At 36.1% G+C, this 17,400-nt stretch overlaps 2 protein-coding genes across 2 annotated transcripts; one reads left to right on the top strand and one right to left on the bottom strand.

Moving 5' to 3' along the window:
- Positions 1-1,317: 1,317 nt before the first annotated feature.
- LOC113502418 (zinc finger protein OZF-like) lies at positions 1,318-17,062 on the bottom strand. The gene is made up of 4 exons (XM_026883983.1): positions 16,734-17,062; positions 3,583-3,712; positions 3,156-3,234; positions 1,318-2,795 (listed from the first exon to the last, which is right to left on the bottom strand). The coding sequence occupies exons 1-4, from the start codon at positions 16,868-16,870 to the stop codon at positions 1,813-1,815; spliced, it is 1,329 nt and encodes a 442-aa protein (XP_026739784.1). The 5' UTR covers positions 16,871-17,062; the 3' UTR covers positions 1,318-1,812.
- Positions 7,432-15,301, top strand: LOC113502419 (tetraspanin-9-like). The gene is made up of 5 exons (XM_026883984.1): positions 7,432-7,551; positions 11,760-11,948; positions 12,827-12,985; positions 13,689-13,880; positions 15,122-15,301. The coding sequence occupies exons 1-5, from the start codon at positions 7,492-7,494 to the stop codon at positions 15,185-15,187; spliced, it is 666 nt and encodes a 221-aa protein (XP_026739785.1). The 5' UTR covers positions 7,432-7,491; the 3' UTR covers positions 15,188-15,301.
- Positions 17,063-17,400: the final 338 nt, after the last annotated feature.

Here is a 17,400-nt window from a genome sequence, read left to right as displayed (position 1 = left end):
TTCGGGGGAGGCCTTTGCCCAGCATTGGGACATAGTGGGCTAGAGAGAAAAAAAAGGCTAGTATAATTATTATTTAAAATCTGGATTTCGTACATAACGTAATTAACTTCGTAGAATTAAAATAATAGTAAAATTTTCAAGTGTGTGTTGCGCCACGTCAGAGGACTATGGCGGGTTACACTCTGACACCAGGGTGTACATCAACCATACGATGTGAAAAAAAAATAGTAACATTATTCTGAACTTGCCATTAACAGTAAAAACAATCTTGTTTCATATAATCTGTACTCTAAATTTTTAGGACATGTTAACAATATGAATGACTTGTTATAAATAATATATTAATGATAAGGTAAACGGGTTAAGATGAAAATATTAACAAACAGAACTATAACAAGAATCTTTGAAAAAACTGGTCAAGTGCGAGTCGGACACACGTACTTAAGGTTCCGTACTATTTCGGTCAAGTGCGAGTCTGACTAACCGCATCATTGACACATATACTGTCTTAATTTAAATAGGGATGATGCATGGGTATAAAAGTAAATATCTATTTTTAGCCCTCAGTAATATAATAAAAAAGTATTAGATGTGTATTTTTGCCTTTTTCTCAACACCGAAAATAGGCAAATATAAAAAAAAATGCTTCAAATTTTAAGAGAAGAGGTTTGTGTGTGACGTAATGATTTCGTAAAATTTATACACAATCGTGACGTCATGCGTATGTTTCATTCACTGTAATATGGATAACTGATGTTTGCGGGTACAATACAAAAAAAATGTATCCATTATTATGCATTAAACTCTAAGACAGATAAAGAAAATTGTAATAGTCATCATCCCCATTATAGCAGCAACAGACATACATCATCTGTGAAAATTTCAACTGTTTAGCTAACGCGGTTCATGAGATACAAGCAGACCCAGAACATACAGACACTATGTGTCGCTAATGCGACTCGCACTTGACCGGTTTCTCTATGATATCATCTCGTTTACCTTTTTCACTACTCTATGGTACTATTTTGAAATGAGATCATGTTTTAGTTAGCTGCAGAATAAGGTATAGACAATGACTATACAACCCATAGACACCTTATACTCAGTGTGACTTCTAAAAAAAAATCTAATTAGTCCCTCAGTTAGATAATTGAAAAGAATGAGACATGTATGTTTTCCTTTTTCAGAAAAACTAAAATTAACAAAGAATAACTGCTTTAGAGTTTAGGAGAGGGGGCTTGTGACGTAACGATATGGTAAAATTTATACTCAATCGTGACGTTACGCGTAAGTTTCATTCACTGTAATGTGGTCAATTTATGACAAATTAAAAAATACGTATCCATTATAATACAAGACGGACACTGAAAAAAAAATGTCATCATCCCTATTCTGTCAACCATCTGAGGTGGACGAGGCGGGGTACTGCATTCTGATTGGAGCTCTCAAGGTCAACGTTAACGCGGCAGTGTTTCCTCACGGTACTGGACGAAACTAATTAGAAATAGTTGAGTGACGAGTGACGAGCGACCTGTGTGAGAGTTGTGAGGGTGATGTGGTGACAGACATCGGGCGAGGGGTGTGAGGGGTCTAGGGGTTGTGTGGACGTTGATTTCAAAATTCATTTCAAGCATTACTAAAAGACAGTGATCTGGCAACAAAATAATTGTAGAACAGTCTGGCAACTGTTTTCCAACTTTAATGAAACTTTTTAGTCGGAACACAGTTGCAAGATAGTCTTTCAATTGTTTTGTCGCGACACTGGCTCTATAAGCATTACCTAACATTCCTAGAAATACAAAAATCTGCTTTTCAACCCAAAATTTCTTCAGCTTCACAAAAATACCTACTCTTATACGTGTCCCAGATCTTGAGAGCTACAGAGGCATCCGTATCGGTACAATTGTACTCAACGCCGGGATGCTTTCGACTGTAGTGCCTCAAAACATTCTGCCGATGGGAAAACCTTTTCGGGCAAACGAAACAAGCGAAATGTTTCTCATTCAAATGCGTCTTAAGATGGTATTTAAGGCGACTCTCTTTGGGGAACTGTTTGTGACAGACGTCGCAAACCAAATGCTTGACCTTATCATGCCTCAACTTGTGACGTTGCATATTATGTTTGTGAGCAAACGACTTCTGACAAATCTCACATTCGTAAGGCTTTTCCCCGGTATGGATCCTCAAATGTGGCTTCAGTAGCCCCAGATGAGTGAAGCTCTTATCACAGTTGGGGCAAGGAAACGGTCTCTCCCCGTTGTGTATTTGCAGGTGACGGATCAAAGTACTCTTATATTTGAACTTCATATCGCATTGCTCACAAGAAAACGGTCTCTCGGTATCATGCCGCCGTAGATGACTTTTAAGGAGAAATTCCTTTTTGAATATTTTCTGGCATACGTGGCACTGGATGGGTTCGCCTGGGGGCCGCCTACACCTGCTCTTGCCCTGATGCTTCTGCAAATTGGACTTGAATGAGAAGCTCTTTGAGCATAAAGGGCATTGGTAGGGCTTTTCGGCTAAGTGGACCTTACGATGCTGCATCAAATTTGATGAGGACTTAAATCTCTTTTCGCAGTCATCGCATGGGAAACTGCGTTCGTTCGGCACGGTGTGTTTATTAAATAGGTGCTTGTCCAGTTTTATTTTGCTTGTGAATAGTGAGTCGCATCGATCGCACTTGTATTTTTGTTTCTCGTGTATCAGCATATGACGTTGGACGTTGCCAGCGTTCGCGAAGGTCTTGTTACAGATGGAACAACAGAAACGGCCTGATGATGTGGTTGAATATTTATCTGGAAGACAAGATTAATTTTATAAGTTGTATGCCTGTTTTCTGATTTCAGAGTCACAAGTGCTATGTTTAGAAATATATGAAGCTAGTCTTGCTAATTACTTGGGTAAAGTTATGTTAGAACTATGCCTGTTATGCCAGATAACCTCTATTTTAAACCCCCAATGGTATACCATTGAAGGAAGCTAATTGCGAAGCACTGTTTATTAAGGATGGTAATAAGTTTATTATTTCTATTGGCTAAGACATCGATACAATGGTCATGTTACTAATAAAAGGATAAAAAAAGCATTTCAAAAAGGGGATTTATTTTCATCAATCCGTCCAAGAAACCCACATTTCTAATTATCCCGAGACTTACCGAGTTCTTGAAGATTCGCTGATGAAGTAGACGTTGGCTGTCCATACATCTCCATCGGGTCAGCCGGCATAGGGTCACACTGAAACACATTAAAACAATTTATAGTAGATGACTGACACAGGCATAAATGTTTTGCTATTGTCTAACTAATTGTATATATATAGCCGAGTGGTTGAGGTCACCACGCAAAACCGACTCTGCGCGAAGTATCGCGGATTCGATACCCGCGTAAAACAAAAGTAGCTTGTAGTTACATAAAAAGAGACACCCAGACCACAGTACCCAGACCCCAGTCTTATCGGGCATCTGACTTAAATGTTTGCGAAACCCCCGCGACACAAGAATTAAATACCTTATCGAGAGTCGTAATAAATATTGGTCAAATATTCATCTGGCAACGTTCCATTACTGTCATTGGTCTACCTACCTCACTTTCATTTTCCATATTGATCTCGACTTCCACGAACTGGTTAGCATCCCGAGACTCAGCCTCGTTCTGCATCCAGATGCCGCTGTCTGCTGCTGGAGCATCATCATCGACAGGCTCTGCTTTAAAACTGGAACAAAACATACACACATTATAACTTTTATCAAACGGAACTTTAAACCTAAAGTCTGTTACTGAAGTTTTAAATTGGTTTGCAGAATAGATGCGTGGGGAGATATTAGCTAAGCTAAGCGATCACATATGAATGGGTGATCTTTGTCATAACGAGTTCCTCCATGTTTCGGAAGGCACGCTAATTTGTAGGCCCCGGTAGGGACAGGTAGCCAGAAGCTAGACAGTCCGACAACTAGTCTGAATAAAGTATCGTGTTGTTAAGGTAACTGGGTTGGAAAGTAAACTCAAGGAGCGACTGCCTATCTGACCTCCTCAACTTGAATCTGGTTGGACTGGAAGCCGACCACAACATAGTTGAGAAGAGGCTAGGACGATAACTACATGTGTGAGGATTTTATAATTGAGGTAAGCCAGCCAATCTTGATTATCATTGCTTCTCTCGCCGACATAAAACACCCCAGACCCCCACATTTGCCTAAGCCAGAGTCAACGGGATCGTTCACACACGCTCTGCGCGACTTCGGCAAAATTGGTACCATGGGTCACGGAAACTGGGTAAAACATTAATCAGACGTAGTTAATATGAGTAGGAAAATTGTGATAGGTAGATGCTTGAGTGTGAATAGCAATTCTTTGAATGTTTATGACTAATATACAATTTAGAAAATACAGTCGCTCTGTAAGGCACTGGTACTTGACTGCATCCGATTACACGGTAAGCCAACGTCAACGTATGGAAGAAATATAATTAAACTTTTGTTTTTCCGAATTTTCTCTACATTATTACGCTCTATTTTAAAACTTTTTTTCGGACGTAGTGCTTTATTAAACAGCCAGCAACAAGATATAACACGGATCCTTATCAAGCCTAATTTGCAATTGCATAACTTCAAAACAAAAAACCACAGAACATTTTCCTCAAAGCATTTTTCGCTTGGCAACTATTTTTCCTCAACCGCAGAATATCAGATATTTATTTAACTAGATTATGGCTTTTATTTTGTTAACACGCATCGCTATCGGTAATTATTCGGGTTCCGTAGCCAAGGGTAAAAAGGGAGCTTATTACCAAGATTCCGCTTTTCGTCTGTGTCTAGGCTGTTGTACATGAAGTAATAGCTAGTTGCGACTGTTCACATAGGATAGTATTTCTGTTGCCGCTTGAGTAATAGACACAACAAAAAATACTATGAAATACATATTTGAAGGAGATTTCATACAACAAACAAGCGTGATTTTTTGCCGATTGTATAGTTTGTTTTATAGTAAGGAACCCTTCATTCGCAAGTGAAATTCGCGCATGGAAGGATTTTTTCATCATTACGTTTATTTTAAAAGGAAAATGAGAAGAAAATTGCACATGTGAAAAGTTTCGTTTGCACAACTACAACAGTACCTATATCTTTAATAGCTGCTGGCTAGACACGGATATACCGGTCATCATCATGCTAGCTTTTTCCCAACTAGGGGTCGGCTTTCAGTCTAACCGACCTCCTCAACCCAGTTACCTGGGCAACACGATACCACTTGGTTAGGTGGTTGTCAGACTTCAAGCTTCTGACTACTTGTAACGACTGTCAAAGATGTAGGAATAACAGCTGGGACCTACAATTTAACGTGCCTTCCGAAACACGGAGGAACTCTTTATGACAAATATGGTCACCCATCTACGGACCAACCGCGTTAAGCGTAGATCTGTGATCGATTCACTTATGAAGTTATAGCTTAGTCATGAGCTCCTCGGAGAAACGCCAAGTCGTGAAAGTAATACATATAATAGCGGGTGTAGAAAAGAGATGGCACTCTACCCCGAGTATTGCTGTCACGCTTCCACAACCATCAGAATATTACTTTAAGACTTGGTGGTAGACCCTCATTTCAATTCGTTCAATAGACTATGGTTTGATATCTTCTGACGCTCTTTTTAAAGCTTGATGAATCAGGCAAACGGATTTAAATAATATCTTAAAGACCGGATGTACGATATCATATCAAATGAGCAAGCAATAGTTAGTACCGTGTATAAATTATTACTATTATCTAAGGATGACTACAGACTAGATGGGTACTGTTTATCTTCGTATGGTTGACGTACAACTTAGTGTAAGAGTTTAAACTGAATGATTTTGAATGTTTATTCTTGTTTTTGTGAGAGCCGTATTTTTAAAAAAGGACAAAATCATACAACCGCCTTCAAATAAAAACAGTTATTATTATTTTAAGATATTGAGCCATACTCATTTTTTTTATGGGACCAAGTGACTGCTATTTTACTTAAAATGAATACAGGATCAACATAATCTGTTCATCCAGTCCAAACTTCTGAGGTAACAAAAAAAAACAATTACAGTCGAATTATGAACCTCTTTCTTTCTGAAGTCGGTTAAAAATTAACATAAATAGTATCCCGTATCGGCGTCCTTTTCATGAAAGGGTTGGTCACAAGACCAGTAGGAGTCGGACGGGAAAATGCTCTAGTGTACACTAACCTTAAAATTAAAAATGGCGGATCTGCTATGGGACGGAGCTACCAATTTAGACGACATTATTATATTAAATTATAAAACTTTTCCTGCATTATAAATGACAAAACATTCAGAAAACTCGTAGCGGTTTTGCCATTGTACAAATCGAAGATTATTTCGATTATAAAACATATATAATTCCACTTATTTAGCGTATCTCGAAATCAGATAATTTAAGTAAAGATTGTATAAGTTATCGGCATCCTAATCTTTTCCTTATACATTCATATAGAAAAACAAAAAAACGTTTAAAAAAGTTGAACCACGAAACCTTTAAATTTGACTAACATTGTGTGAGGAAGACGGCGATACACCACGCAGAGCGCCATCTCGCTCCCTGCTTAACTTTCAGATTTCAGTATTATCGTTGTATATCCTTATCTTTGTATCATTGAGATAGTCATTTATTTTTTACGATAGGTATTTCATTGTTTACGAATGGTTATGGGATATGTAGAAGAGATTCAATGTGTATAGGAATCTAGTACGCGTGCACTCATGAAAATATATTTTTATTTGTAAAATTCATTGTTAAATAAAATTAATCGATTAAAAAATAAAAAAACCCCCATTTTTAAATGTCACTACATTCAAATTTAATTAAAAATTGGACCAGCCGTTTTTGTCGCCAGTTGCAAATTGCATTGTCGTCGGGTTTGAAGGTACCCTGAAAATTTCAGCCTGCTAGCTTATCGGGAAGTGCCTCAAAATTGAGTTGCAAAAATCCAACCCGAACGAAAAACAAACAAGAAAAGTGAGTGTATAAAAACGTGTGAAAATCGACTATACCTATGGCCACTATAGGTCACTCAAAAACCGCAAACAGTTGTGTGCCAGCTCTGAGGTCCCGGGTTCAATCCCCGGTCGGGTCAATGTAAAAATTCACATTTTTGCATTGTCTCGTGTCTGGGTGTTTGTGGTACCTTCGTTCTGAATTCTATAACACAAGTGCTTTAGCAACTTACTTTGGGTTCAGAATAATGTATGTGATGTTGACCACATTTATTTAAAAAAAATATAACTGCAACTCGAAAATTGATTGTCATTTCAAATACAATATGTACCTACATTAAAAGCAAGACTTTATTTGTATTCCTTATCAGGTTGAGTCATTCTAATCTATTGATAAAGTGATATAAAGATAGTAGTCAACCAATCCGGATATATGTGATATCTTCCTGAAAACATAGCATTCAACTGAAAACCTTCATAGACGCTTTACAGAAAAAAAGAGGAAAAATATACAAAAATGTGCTGTTTAGAGTTCATTGTGAAATATGTGCTTATTATTGGGAATATTATTTTTGCTGTGAGTATTTTTATAATAACTATCGTGAGACTGATTCATTATTAAATGATGTAACGGTTTACTCACGCGTATTTATCGGGGTAGCCCGACTAGTTTCGGACCCAACCGGAGTCCTTAATCATGGGCAGACGCGGCGGGATCGCGAGTCGAACTCGAGTTCGAGTTCTAAAAATTAGTCAGGCTACCCCGATAAATACGCGTGAGTAAACCGTTACATCATTTGCTGTGAGTACTTCAAATTATTATTTTAATGACCTGTCCTGTCTGTGATCAGATCTTGAAAGGATTGTGGCTAAGCTGTAACTGCACAAGTTGTTCGACCACAGATTAAACGACGTTTGTTAAGGCCAATGCGTGGATGGGTCACCATTTATGTTATGACGTATTCTACCGTGTTTGACAGTACGTAAAATGTTTGATCCCGGTTTATATTTATACAATTTTGACAGTCGTAACGGGTTTAGAAGCTAGATAGTCTGACAACCAGTCTAACTAAGGGGTATCGTGTTGTCCAGGTAACTGGGTTGGGGTCAGATAGGCAGTCGCTTTTTAAAACACTGGTACTAAGCTGAATTCGGTTAGACTGGAAGACGACCCCATCATAGTTGGGAAATGGCTAGGATGATGTTGAATCCCGGCTTCCGAAACATATTCAAGAGATTTATTAAGTAAACATCTAATTGGATCAATTATTGGTATGAAGTTTTTACTAACAACTTTTGGTATCAAACCCAACGCTAATAAACAGAGTGTTATGAGTTTAACCACCCTTTGGGTCCGTTTGTGGAATTTTAAATTTACAGTGGACTAGTTCGGATTTCTTTAAATGAAAGAAAATTTCCCGCTTTTTAAATTAGCTTCACTAGCTGTTCCGGCGACCAAAGTACTTACCGCCTAACGGTCGATGACAATAATCCAATTTTTTACACCGTTTGGACCTTCTATGGACTTCCACGAATATTTTAAGACTAAAATAAACTAAATCGGTTTAGGCGTTTTCGAGTTTTTTTAGCGAGTTTAATTTTATATGTAGATAGATAAATAGATTTTACATCATTAAGATTTTTAAAATATAAAAGAATTGAAATGACCGTTCATCGAATTTAATATATCTAACTAATTGGGGTATATTATAACATGACAATGCGTATGTCATTATAAAACCATATAGTTACGTCATAATCGGTTCAGCCATTTATATGATATGACTGGGATGGGAGTGGGAATGGACAGACAAATATGGATTTGCGATTTTTGATTCTAAAATTTAATATCTAACTTGTGAAATAGCAGATAGGAAATTACAATAAATTAATCGTATTAACAACAAAAACCTTACGACTTAAAAAACAACTAAGCCAAACTTGATGAACGTTTTATGAGATCAAATTTTAATAACAGCATGACATGAAGTTAATTAAAAAAGGATAAAAAATCGGTTGATCCTGTAATAGGTTCTAAAGTGATATCTATATCCTATACTTCTATACTAATATATAAAGCTGAAGAGTTTGTTTGTTTGTTTGAACGCGCTAATCTCAGGAACTACTGGTCCAAATTGAAAAATTCTTTTGTGTTGAATAGACCATTCATCGAGGAATGCTTTAGGCTAAACCATCACGCTGCGACTAATAGGAGCGAAGATAGGTACAATCGAAAATGTGAAAAAACAGTGCAGGTATAAATCATAATTTATAACTTCTACCCACGGGTATTACCACGGAATTACATAAAATTATGCTGATACAACGAGAATATCCTTATTTATGTTGTTAATAAAAGTTGTTAATATGACTAGGTAGTCTACATCCCGCAGCAGAGTTCAAGAAACTCCGTTTAAAATTACATCAAAACCGGCCCAGCGGTTGGCGGAGAAAGCGTAACAAACAGTTACGTTTACCGTTATAACATCCGTATTCCGTGCTAAATTTCATCGAAATCGGTTCAGCGGTTTAGGCAAGCAAGCGTGACTGACTTACTAAAATCCCTACTTCATATATAAATGTGAAAGTTTGTTCGTATGTTACACTTTCACGCGAAAACTACTCAACCGATCATCATGAAACTTTGTACACATATTTTTAGAGATATAAGAGGTAACATAGGCAATTTGTATCTTGACTTAGAAAATATAATAATTGTTTATGTATAATAAACATATTAATTGTTTATAAATATGTTACATTTACATATAGTCAGTAATTAGGCATTATATACTTTAGAATCAAAAAGATATTATTATATTATCAAATGATTACAATGCTATATCTTTCAATGTTTAATACAGATATGTATAATCTTTTTAAGAAAACATAATTACCAATATACAATCGATATATTTTTAGAATTGACTAGCTGACCCAGCAAACGTTGTTTTACCTAATAAATTAATTCTAGTTGTATTTATTTTTTAATACCACAAAAAATAGAAACAAAAAAATTCGTCCAAAAAATTAAGTATTTTTTTTTAAGGGAGCAACCCTTATCACTTACGGGTATGAAAAATAGATGTTGTTCTATTCTCAGACCTACCCAATATGTATACAAAATTTCATAAAAATGGCCCGAACCCTTTCGGAGGAGTACGGTAAATAACATCGTGACACGGGAATTTTATATATTAGACTAGCGACCCGCCCCGGCTTCGCACGGGAGCAGTGCCAATATACGCCACAGAATTTCTTTAACGTTCTTTATTTTGATAAGGATTCATACCATCGTCGCTGCATCGTAATGAAAAATCTTTGGAATAAACGTTTGAAATTTGAAAAATTGAATAGTCGTCGTATTTATTTTGATTTTGATAAGGATTACCATCTTAACAAAATCTCAATAATATTATTAAAAAAAAAGTGGTTATTGAGAGCGGACCTTAAGAGATAGAGATATGCCCTTGCGGACTTTTTTGTAGATCTCTTTACGGTGTACAATATTGCACAACATTATTTTTGAAGTATCTCTTGCGTTTAAGCCAGCGTTTGCAATGAAAGCGTAAAAAAATAGTAAATACATTTGAAATCGCTAAAATTGACTATTTTCCTGTGCGAAAATATGCATAGATTATACTTAAAAACCTTCCTCATGAATCATTTTATCTATTAAAGAAAACCGCATCAAAAGCTTCTGTTTTATAATTTATGTAGTGATGATTACAATGCTATATTATTCAATGTATAATACATATAATGTATAATCTTTATAAAAAATATAATTACGAATATACAATCGATTTTTTTTTAGAATTTATATGACCAACACATATTAAGAAACAAATATTCTTGATTCTTAAAAAACTAGTCATGTGCAAGTCAAACTCGCGACATTAAAGGGTCCGTTCGAATAAGATAAAAAGAAAATGCAAAATTTGGTCACCCATATTCATGACCGTAACAACTGTTGGTAAAGTGTCTGTACAAATACGTTGAATGTCAAAGTAACTGTACACTTGTTACGCTTTTTCAGTTTTAATAAAACTTGTTACGGTATCAACTTACGCTAAAACAATGGTATTCATAACTTCGCACTAAATCCCTACTAATATTATAAATGTGAATGTACTCTTTCCCGCGAAAACTACTAAACCATCGTCATGAAACTTTGCACACATTTTTTTGGAGAGTTTAGAAGTAACATAGCGTTTGTTTAAATCAACTTAAAAATACAGGACTATGCTCAAAACGTAAAAACCGATAACCCAAGCGAGCGGAGCCGCGGGCGACCGCTAGTAAGTAATAATTGAAACTCCATAAAAACGGAATACGCTGTCGTTCCGTCTATTAGCTCCAGGTTGAATCTAGAGAACCGTGATAGTTATTCTTTGTTGGGACAGCAAGCCACTTATGCCCATTATTAAAGCTCTCCTCTTTCTCAAACCACGATCAAAGTGACTACAAATATTTATGCTGCAATAAAGTAAAAAAAACCATTAAGGAAACCAAGTCTCCTACAACGATCTTTTTTAGATCATCTATAGATATCTGCCTACCAAATTTCGTCTAAATCCGTCGAGTTGTTTTTGATTCAAAGAGGAACTAACCTCCATACATATATACAAACCACTGCGTGTATAACATTAATAGGATACATAACACATCGTTAATAAATTCGACTCCCAATTACCCGGTTTTGTCCAAGTATATTCGCAAATTTTGCCCCAAGCACAGATCATTTTCAAACCATTTCTAATCAAAAACCCTTTCATTTTCCAGCTTCTCGGCCTGGGTATCCTAGGTCTAGGTATAGCCGTGCATGTCAACCTGAAAGACATCTACCAGCTGATACCAGTTGGGCTGAGCGCTCTCTCCATCAGTATAATTACATTAGGATGCATCATCTTCGTGATATCTACCCTGGCATGCTGTGGAGCCATCAGGGAGTCAAGATGCATGCTGCTGTTTGTAAGTCTTCTCTTTTTATAGTAACTATCGTGAGACTGATTCATTATTAAATTATGTGACGGTTTACTCACGCGTATTTATCGTGAGTGCCCGACTAGTTTCGGACCTAACCGGAGTCCTTAAGCGTGAGAAAATCTTAAAATCGTTCCCGGATTCCCAAGGCCTGAAAAGATTTCTGCACTGATAGCAGAGATATGTGGGTCGGATTATGACAAGAATTCGCGGTAATTTGCGAGAGCGATTCCAATAGGCCCCTGACCACTGGAAACGGAGAATCATTCCAGTTGTTTTAGCTTGTTAGAGCCATACTCCGGCGCCTTCCCCAGGGCAAAGGAAATCCATGAGAATTTCTAATGGTTAGCGAAAAAAATACAGCAAAAATCCCTTCGTAGGACAAAAACTTAACCAAGCACAAATGCTTCTTTCAAGTCTGAATGACTTTTTGCATTTTAAATTTTTATAAGCCGAGACTAAGTAAATTTTGTTTAAAAATAAGTATGTTTATCAGTTGCCTAGACTCATATAGAAGTTTGCTAATTTTGAGACTAGATGGCATTGTGTGGACGTTGCGGGATATTATTATACACTAGTTGTTGCCCGCGACTCCGTCTGCGTGACGGTGATACCCATTTCCATGGAAATACATGCCCTTAGTGATCTTATAGCTTTTACACACCATTTAAATTTTCCCTCGGGAACTATTTCAAAAATCGTGATAAAAGATAGCTTATGTTCTTTTCCATGTTAATGCCAAATTTCATCCAAATCTGTTTAGCCGTTTTTGCGTGATTGAGTAACAAACAACCACACTTTCACATTTATAATATTCGTAAGGATTTGTGATAATGTATTCTTAAAAATCGTATTTTGTATTTCAGTACGCCCTCTTCATGGCGATCTTAGCTGGTATTAAGATCTACTTAACAGTACTGATATTTGGATTCCTGGACACAGCTACAACGACAGTCACAAGATGGCTGATATCTGCGTTCAATAATGAGGATCTGAGGCCGGCTTACCACGGACTGGAGACTCTGGTAAGTCTAAGAGGGATATCACATTTTGAAATTCAAATATAATTTCATAAAAATAGGGTATATGACAAAAAAATACACGTAGACACGTATTTTTTTATTTTATCTTGTAAATATATAACGAAAAGGATACTGTGACGAAAATCTGGTGTGACGTCACTTACCAGTAAACCTTTTACTAGCAAGTGATGTTACCAGCCAACAACCATACATTTCAAGATAAAACTCCTCAACAATATCCTTCCGAAGGGATTGAGTGAATTCAATTGGTTTTTTTTTGTATTAAAGGTAAATTTTGTGCAAGTGTTCTTAGTCACGATTGATAAAGGTTGTGGGGAATGACAGGTACCGTAGGGGATATTTTATTTTCCCACGTTTTATATTATTTATACACTCACTTTCCTTTCTGTTTGTCGGTCCGGTTGGATTTTTGCAACTAAATTTTGAGGCACTTCCCGATAAGCTAGCAGACTGAAATTTTCAGGGTAGCTTTAAATTCGATGGCAATGGAATTTAGAACTACAAAACCTGGTAGGCCCATTTTGATAAAAAATTAATGGAGTGACACTTAAAAACGTGGGTTTTTAGATTTTTTAAACCTTTTAGTTTTATTATCTTACTTCTTCGCTTGCTGTGCCGGGCGATCTCACATTTGTTTTACCAAAACTTGCCATCAAGCGTTTAACCCCCCGATTCCTGATTCCAGTTCCGTTGCTGCGGTACTACGGGTGCCGGGTCCTACGCTCCAGGCGCGGTACCACAGTCGTGCTGCGCCTCACCCATCGACAACGTGTGCCAAGCTAACTTCTACGATGGCTGCATCGACCAGCTCACCAGCTACTTCGAAACGTTTGGAGAGAGCATCGGCGCTGTACTGATCGTCGTTATCATCATCGAGGTTCGTTAATACATCTTTTATAGCCACACAGAGTAATCATGAATGTGGATGGGTATAGGGGGAGAGGACGACCAAAGAAACGATGGATGTTTGAGACGATATGGCTGCAAAAAATGTTTCTTGTGAGATGACGTCAGAAAGAAAGGTATGGAAAAAATGTTGCGCCGACCCCAAATAAAAATAATTGGGATAAGGCCAAAGGAATGATGTACTGATGAAAGTAATCCTACACCTTTGTCAGTCGTGACAGGTAAACAGAAGCTAGTCTGGCAACTGAGGGGTATCGTGTTGCCCAGGTAACTGGGTTGAGGACGTCAGATAGGCCAGTCGCTCCTTGTAAAACACTGGTACTTTGCTGAATCCGGTTAGGCTGGAAGCCGACCGAAACATAGTTGGGAAAGGGCTAGGATAATGCTGAACACACACAGCCTAGTTCGTAGTGTGCTACAGAATTCGAAGGTTTACGCCTGACAGAATTGAGTTAAATTTCAATTGAATTGAGATATTTGGTACTCTGAAAGCCGACACTAGCTCTAATCCGTGCCCTGGCAAGATTTGGTACTACGGTCGAAAGCTAACGTTGATAACACTGGATCGCTGCTCGAACTTGCATCAATAGTATTTCAGGACCGAATCGAGAACCGAATCTAAAAATAAGACTAAATCACATTTTGTTTAATTGCTTTAGTATGATAACCATAAAACTATAACTAGACACACTTCTAGGACAGCAAATAGTCTATCTTTTAATGTTGACTCACGACAACCAATTTTTTTCAGCATATTTTTTACAATCCAACCCACTGAATTCTTTCGAGTCTAATTATATCCTATAACTTTTACTGTGTCTGAGCTGAATTAGGGACATTAAGAAAGTACACTAAAATCTAACAACTACAAAATAATACAGTTTATCTATATCTAGATACTAATATATAAAGCTGAAGAGTTTGTTTGTTTGAACGCGCTAATCTCAGGAACTACTGGTTCAAATTGAAAAATTCTTTTACTGTTCAATAGACCATTTATTAAGGAAGGCTATACGCTATATAACATCACGCTGCGACTAATAGGAGCGAAGATACAATGGAAAATATGGAAAAAACAGAGAAAATTATTTATCTTCTAGGGCTTCAGTTCAAAAATTCCTAACTTATATCTTCTAACCACGCGGACGAAGTCGCAGGCAACAGCTAGTTATTTTTATAAGAGTACTAATAAAATACGTTTTTTCGTTACAGTGTGTCTGCGTGTTGGCCGGCTTGTTCCTGAGCTGTCAAATCAGAAGGAAACGATACACAGCATAGAAAGTGACAACGAAGATAAAAACAGTATTAATATAACATACCTAGTTTAACATTTGAATAAGACTTCTCATTTAATTGTATATTATATAAAAAATATATAAAAATCATTATGTATATTGGTTTTGATATCTTTTTTGAAGACCACCACCCATAGAGAATCTGTATTTTCAAATTTATGTGTATCAATGAATAAATCAATTAATTCAACTTGTCATAGAAGCTGGACATCTTCCTACACTTGCTACTGACTGGCCTGTTGGTCTAGTGGTTAGTGGCCCTGACTGATATACCGGAGGTTGTGGGTTCAATTCTCACCCAGAAAAAAATATTTTGTGATGAACACAATCATTTGCTGTGTCTGGGTGTAATTTATCTACAGTATGTATGTATTTAGAAATATATAAGTATGTTTATCAGTTGTCTAGTACTCATAATACAAGCTTTATATGTAATACAAGGATAGTTTGAGGCTAAATGGTGATGTGTGAAAGTTGTGGTTTAAATTGAACCAATTTATGTGCACAATCATATAAAATACATCATAATTAAATAATATTCTACATATGGCCCCTTTTTGCACTGGCCTCTTCATAGGGAAGGTTTGAGCATTGACCACCAATACAGGTTGGGATAATAAAAAGTAATTATAACTCGCTAAAACAGGTGACGGAAAAGTTTGTTGGAAAATCAGCATTTATAATAATTTTTCAAGAATTTACAGCCACATCGGAGAACTCAGGAGGTTGAATCTCTGACAGCAGGTTGTACATCAACCATACAATAAGAAGAAGCTACAAGAGATCTACTGCTAGCACTTTAAGACCATAGGAGACAAAACTTGGTACTATAGAGTGGCAAATCCCTTTCACAACTGCAATAATTTTAATGCCTTAACTTGCCTAGAGGCGATGGTAGGCCAGCAGAATTATCTAAACAATTAACACAACTTCACAAGACCTAAATATACTTAACATTTATTTATTTATGTATCTGCAGATAAATATACTAGGTGTCTTGTGACACAAGGATTGAACTCCTTAAATCCAGAGTTGTTTAAAAAAATAATTCAATTCAACCATCATCGTCCCACAGCTGGGCAACCACTTTTCATAGAGAGAAATTAAATTAACATAAAAAATAACGTGTCACAAAAAGTCTCATACAATAATTATGTTTTCGGAAGTAAATTTTATATTTATAAATTATAATAATAGTTGCCATCATTGCGTCCAATTAATTCAAATTTTAGACATAAATTCGTAAATATTATACTGTCATGGCTGAACCACTAAATCAATATTGATAAAACTTGCAATGGAGTAAGCTAAAATAAATGAAAAAAAAAGACTGAACTGGCGATATTGCAGCCCAAAAGTCTTAAGGCTATTTTAAATAAAAGAAATTAGGTAGGTTAAGTAGGCAATGTAAAATGATCTTTAAAACCGGCGAAAAATATAAAGTATCATTTACAGTTTTCACGAGCAGCTAGCAATTATAATAAATATTAAAGTGAGATTTTATAAAATAATGGAAATAAAACAATTACCTTATTTCTGGAGTTACATTTTCAGATTTTATGTCAATAAATTCGGGACAATTTTCACCGATATTAGTCGCTTCTTTTTCGATGTCTTCTTCATATTCCACTGGTTCGACTTTGATATTAACGCACATTGAAGACATTTTTAACACAATTTAATGATACATTGTGAAAACAAACAATACTTAAATATTTTTTTATCGAAAAACGATAACAATTCCTATTTTCTATGTACCTGTACGGTACAAATCTTTAATACTAATGACATTAAAACATCAGTGTTGCTAGTGTTAATAATTTAGACGATTATTTTGAAATCGCCAAATTTCGCCGAGATATCTACAAAGTTTATCACATCTAAAAGACGTTTTACGTGAAATTAAAAACTAATAATATAGATTAGATTACATTAGAATATTCTTTGTTGAGCAGTGATTGATAATACATACAATGTTAGGGTACAATTGCGGGTTTTGTTATTTAAAGAAGGTGTTTGCATAGTTTTGTTTTCTGTTATTCATGAGCTTCAATTATATTCATTTTGACATTTATGAATAAAATATATGTTTACTAGAAAGATGTTAATTGTAATTATACAAATAATTTTGATACAGTACGCTTTTCGGTAATAGTTGGCATTTATTTTTGCGTTTATAAAGTCTGGTATTGCTAC

The sequence above is a fragment of the Trichoplusia ni genome, chromosome 17 (genome assembly GCF_003590095.1).
Source record: "Trichoplusia ni isolate ovarian cell line Hi5 chromosome 17, tn1, whole genome shotgun sequence".
Lineage (NCBI taxonomy): Eukaryota > Metazoa > Arthropoda > Insecta > Lepidoptera > Noctuidae > Trichoplusia > Trichoplusia ni.
The sequence above is the reverse complement of the archived record's forward strand: the minus strand, read 5'-3'. Positions and strand labels throughout refer to the sequence as shown.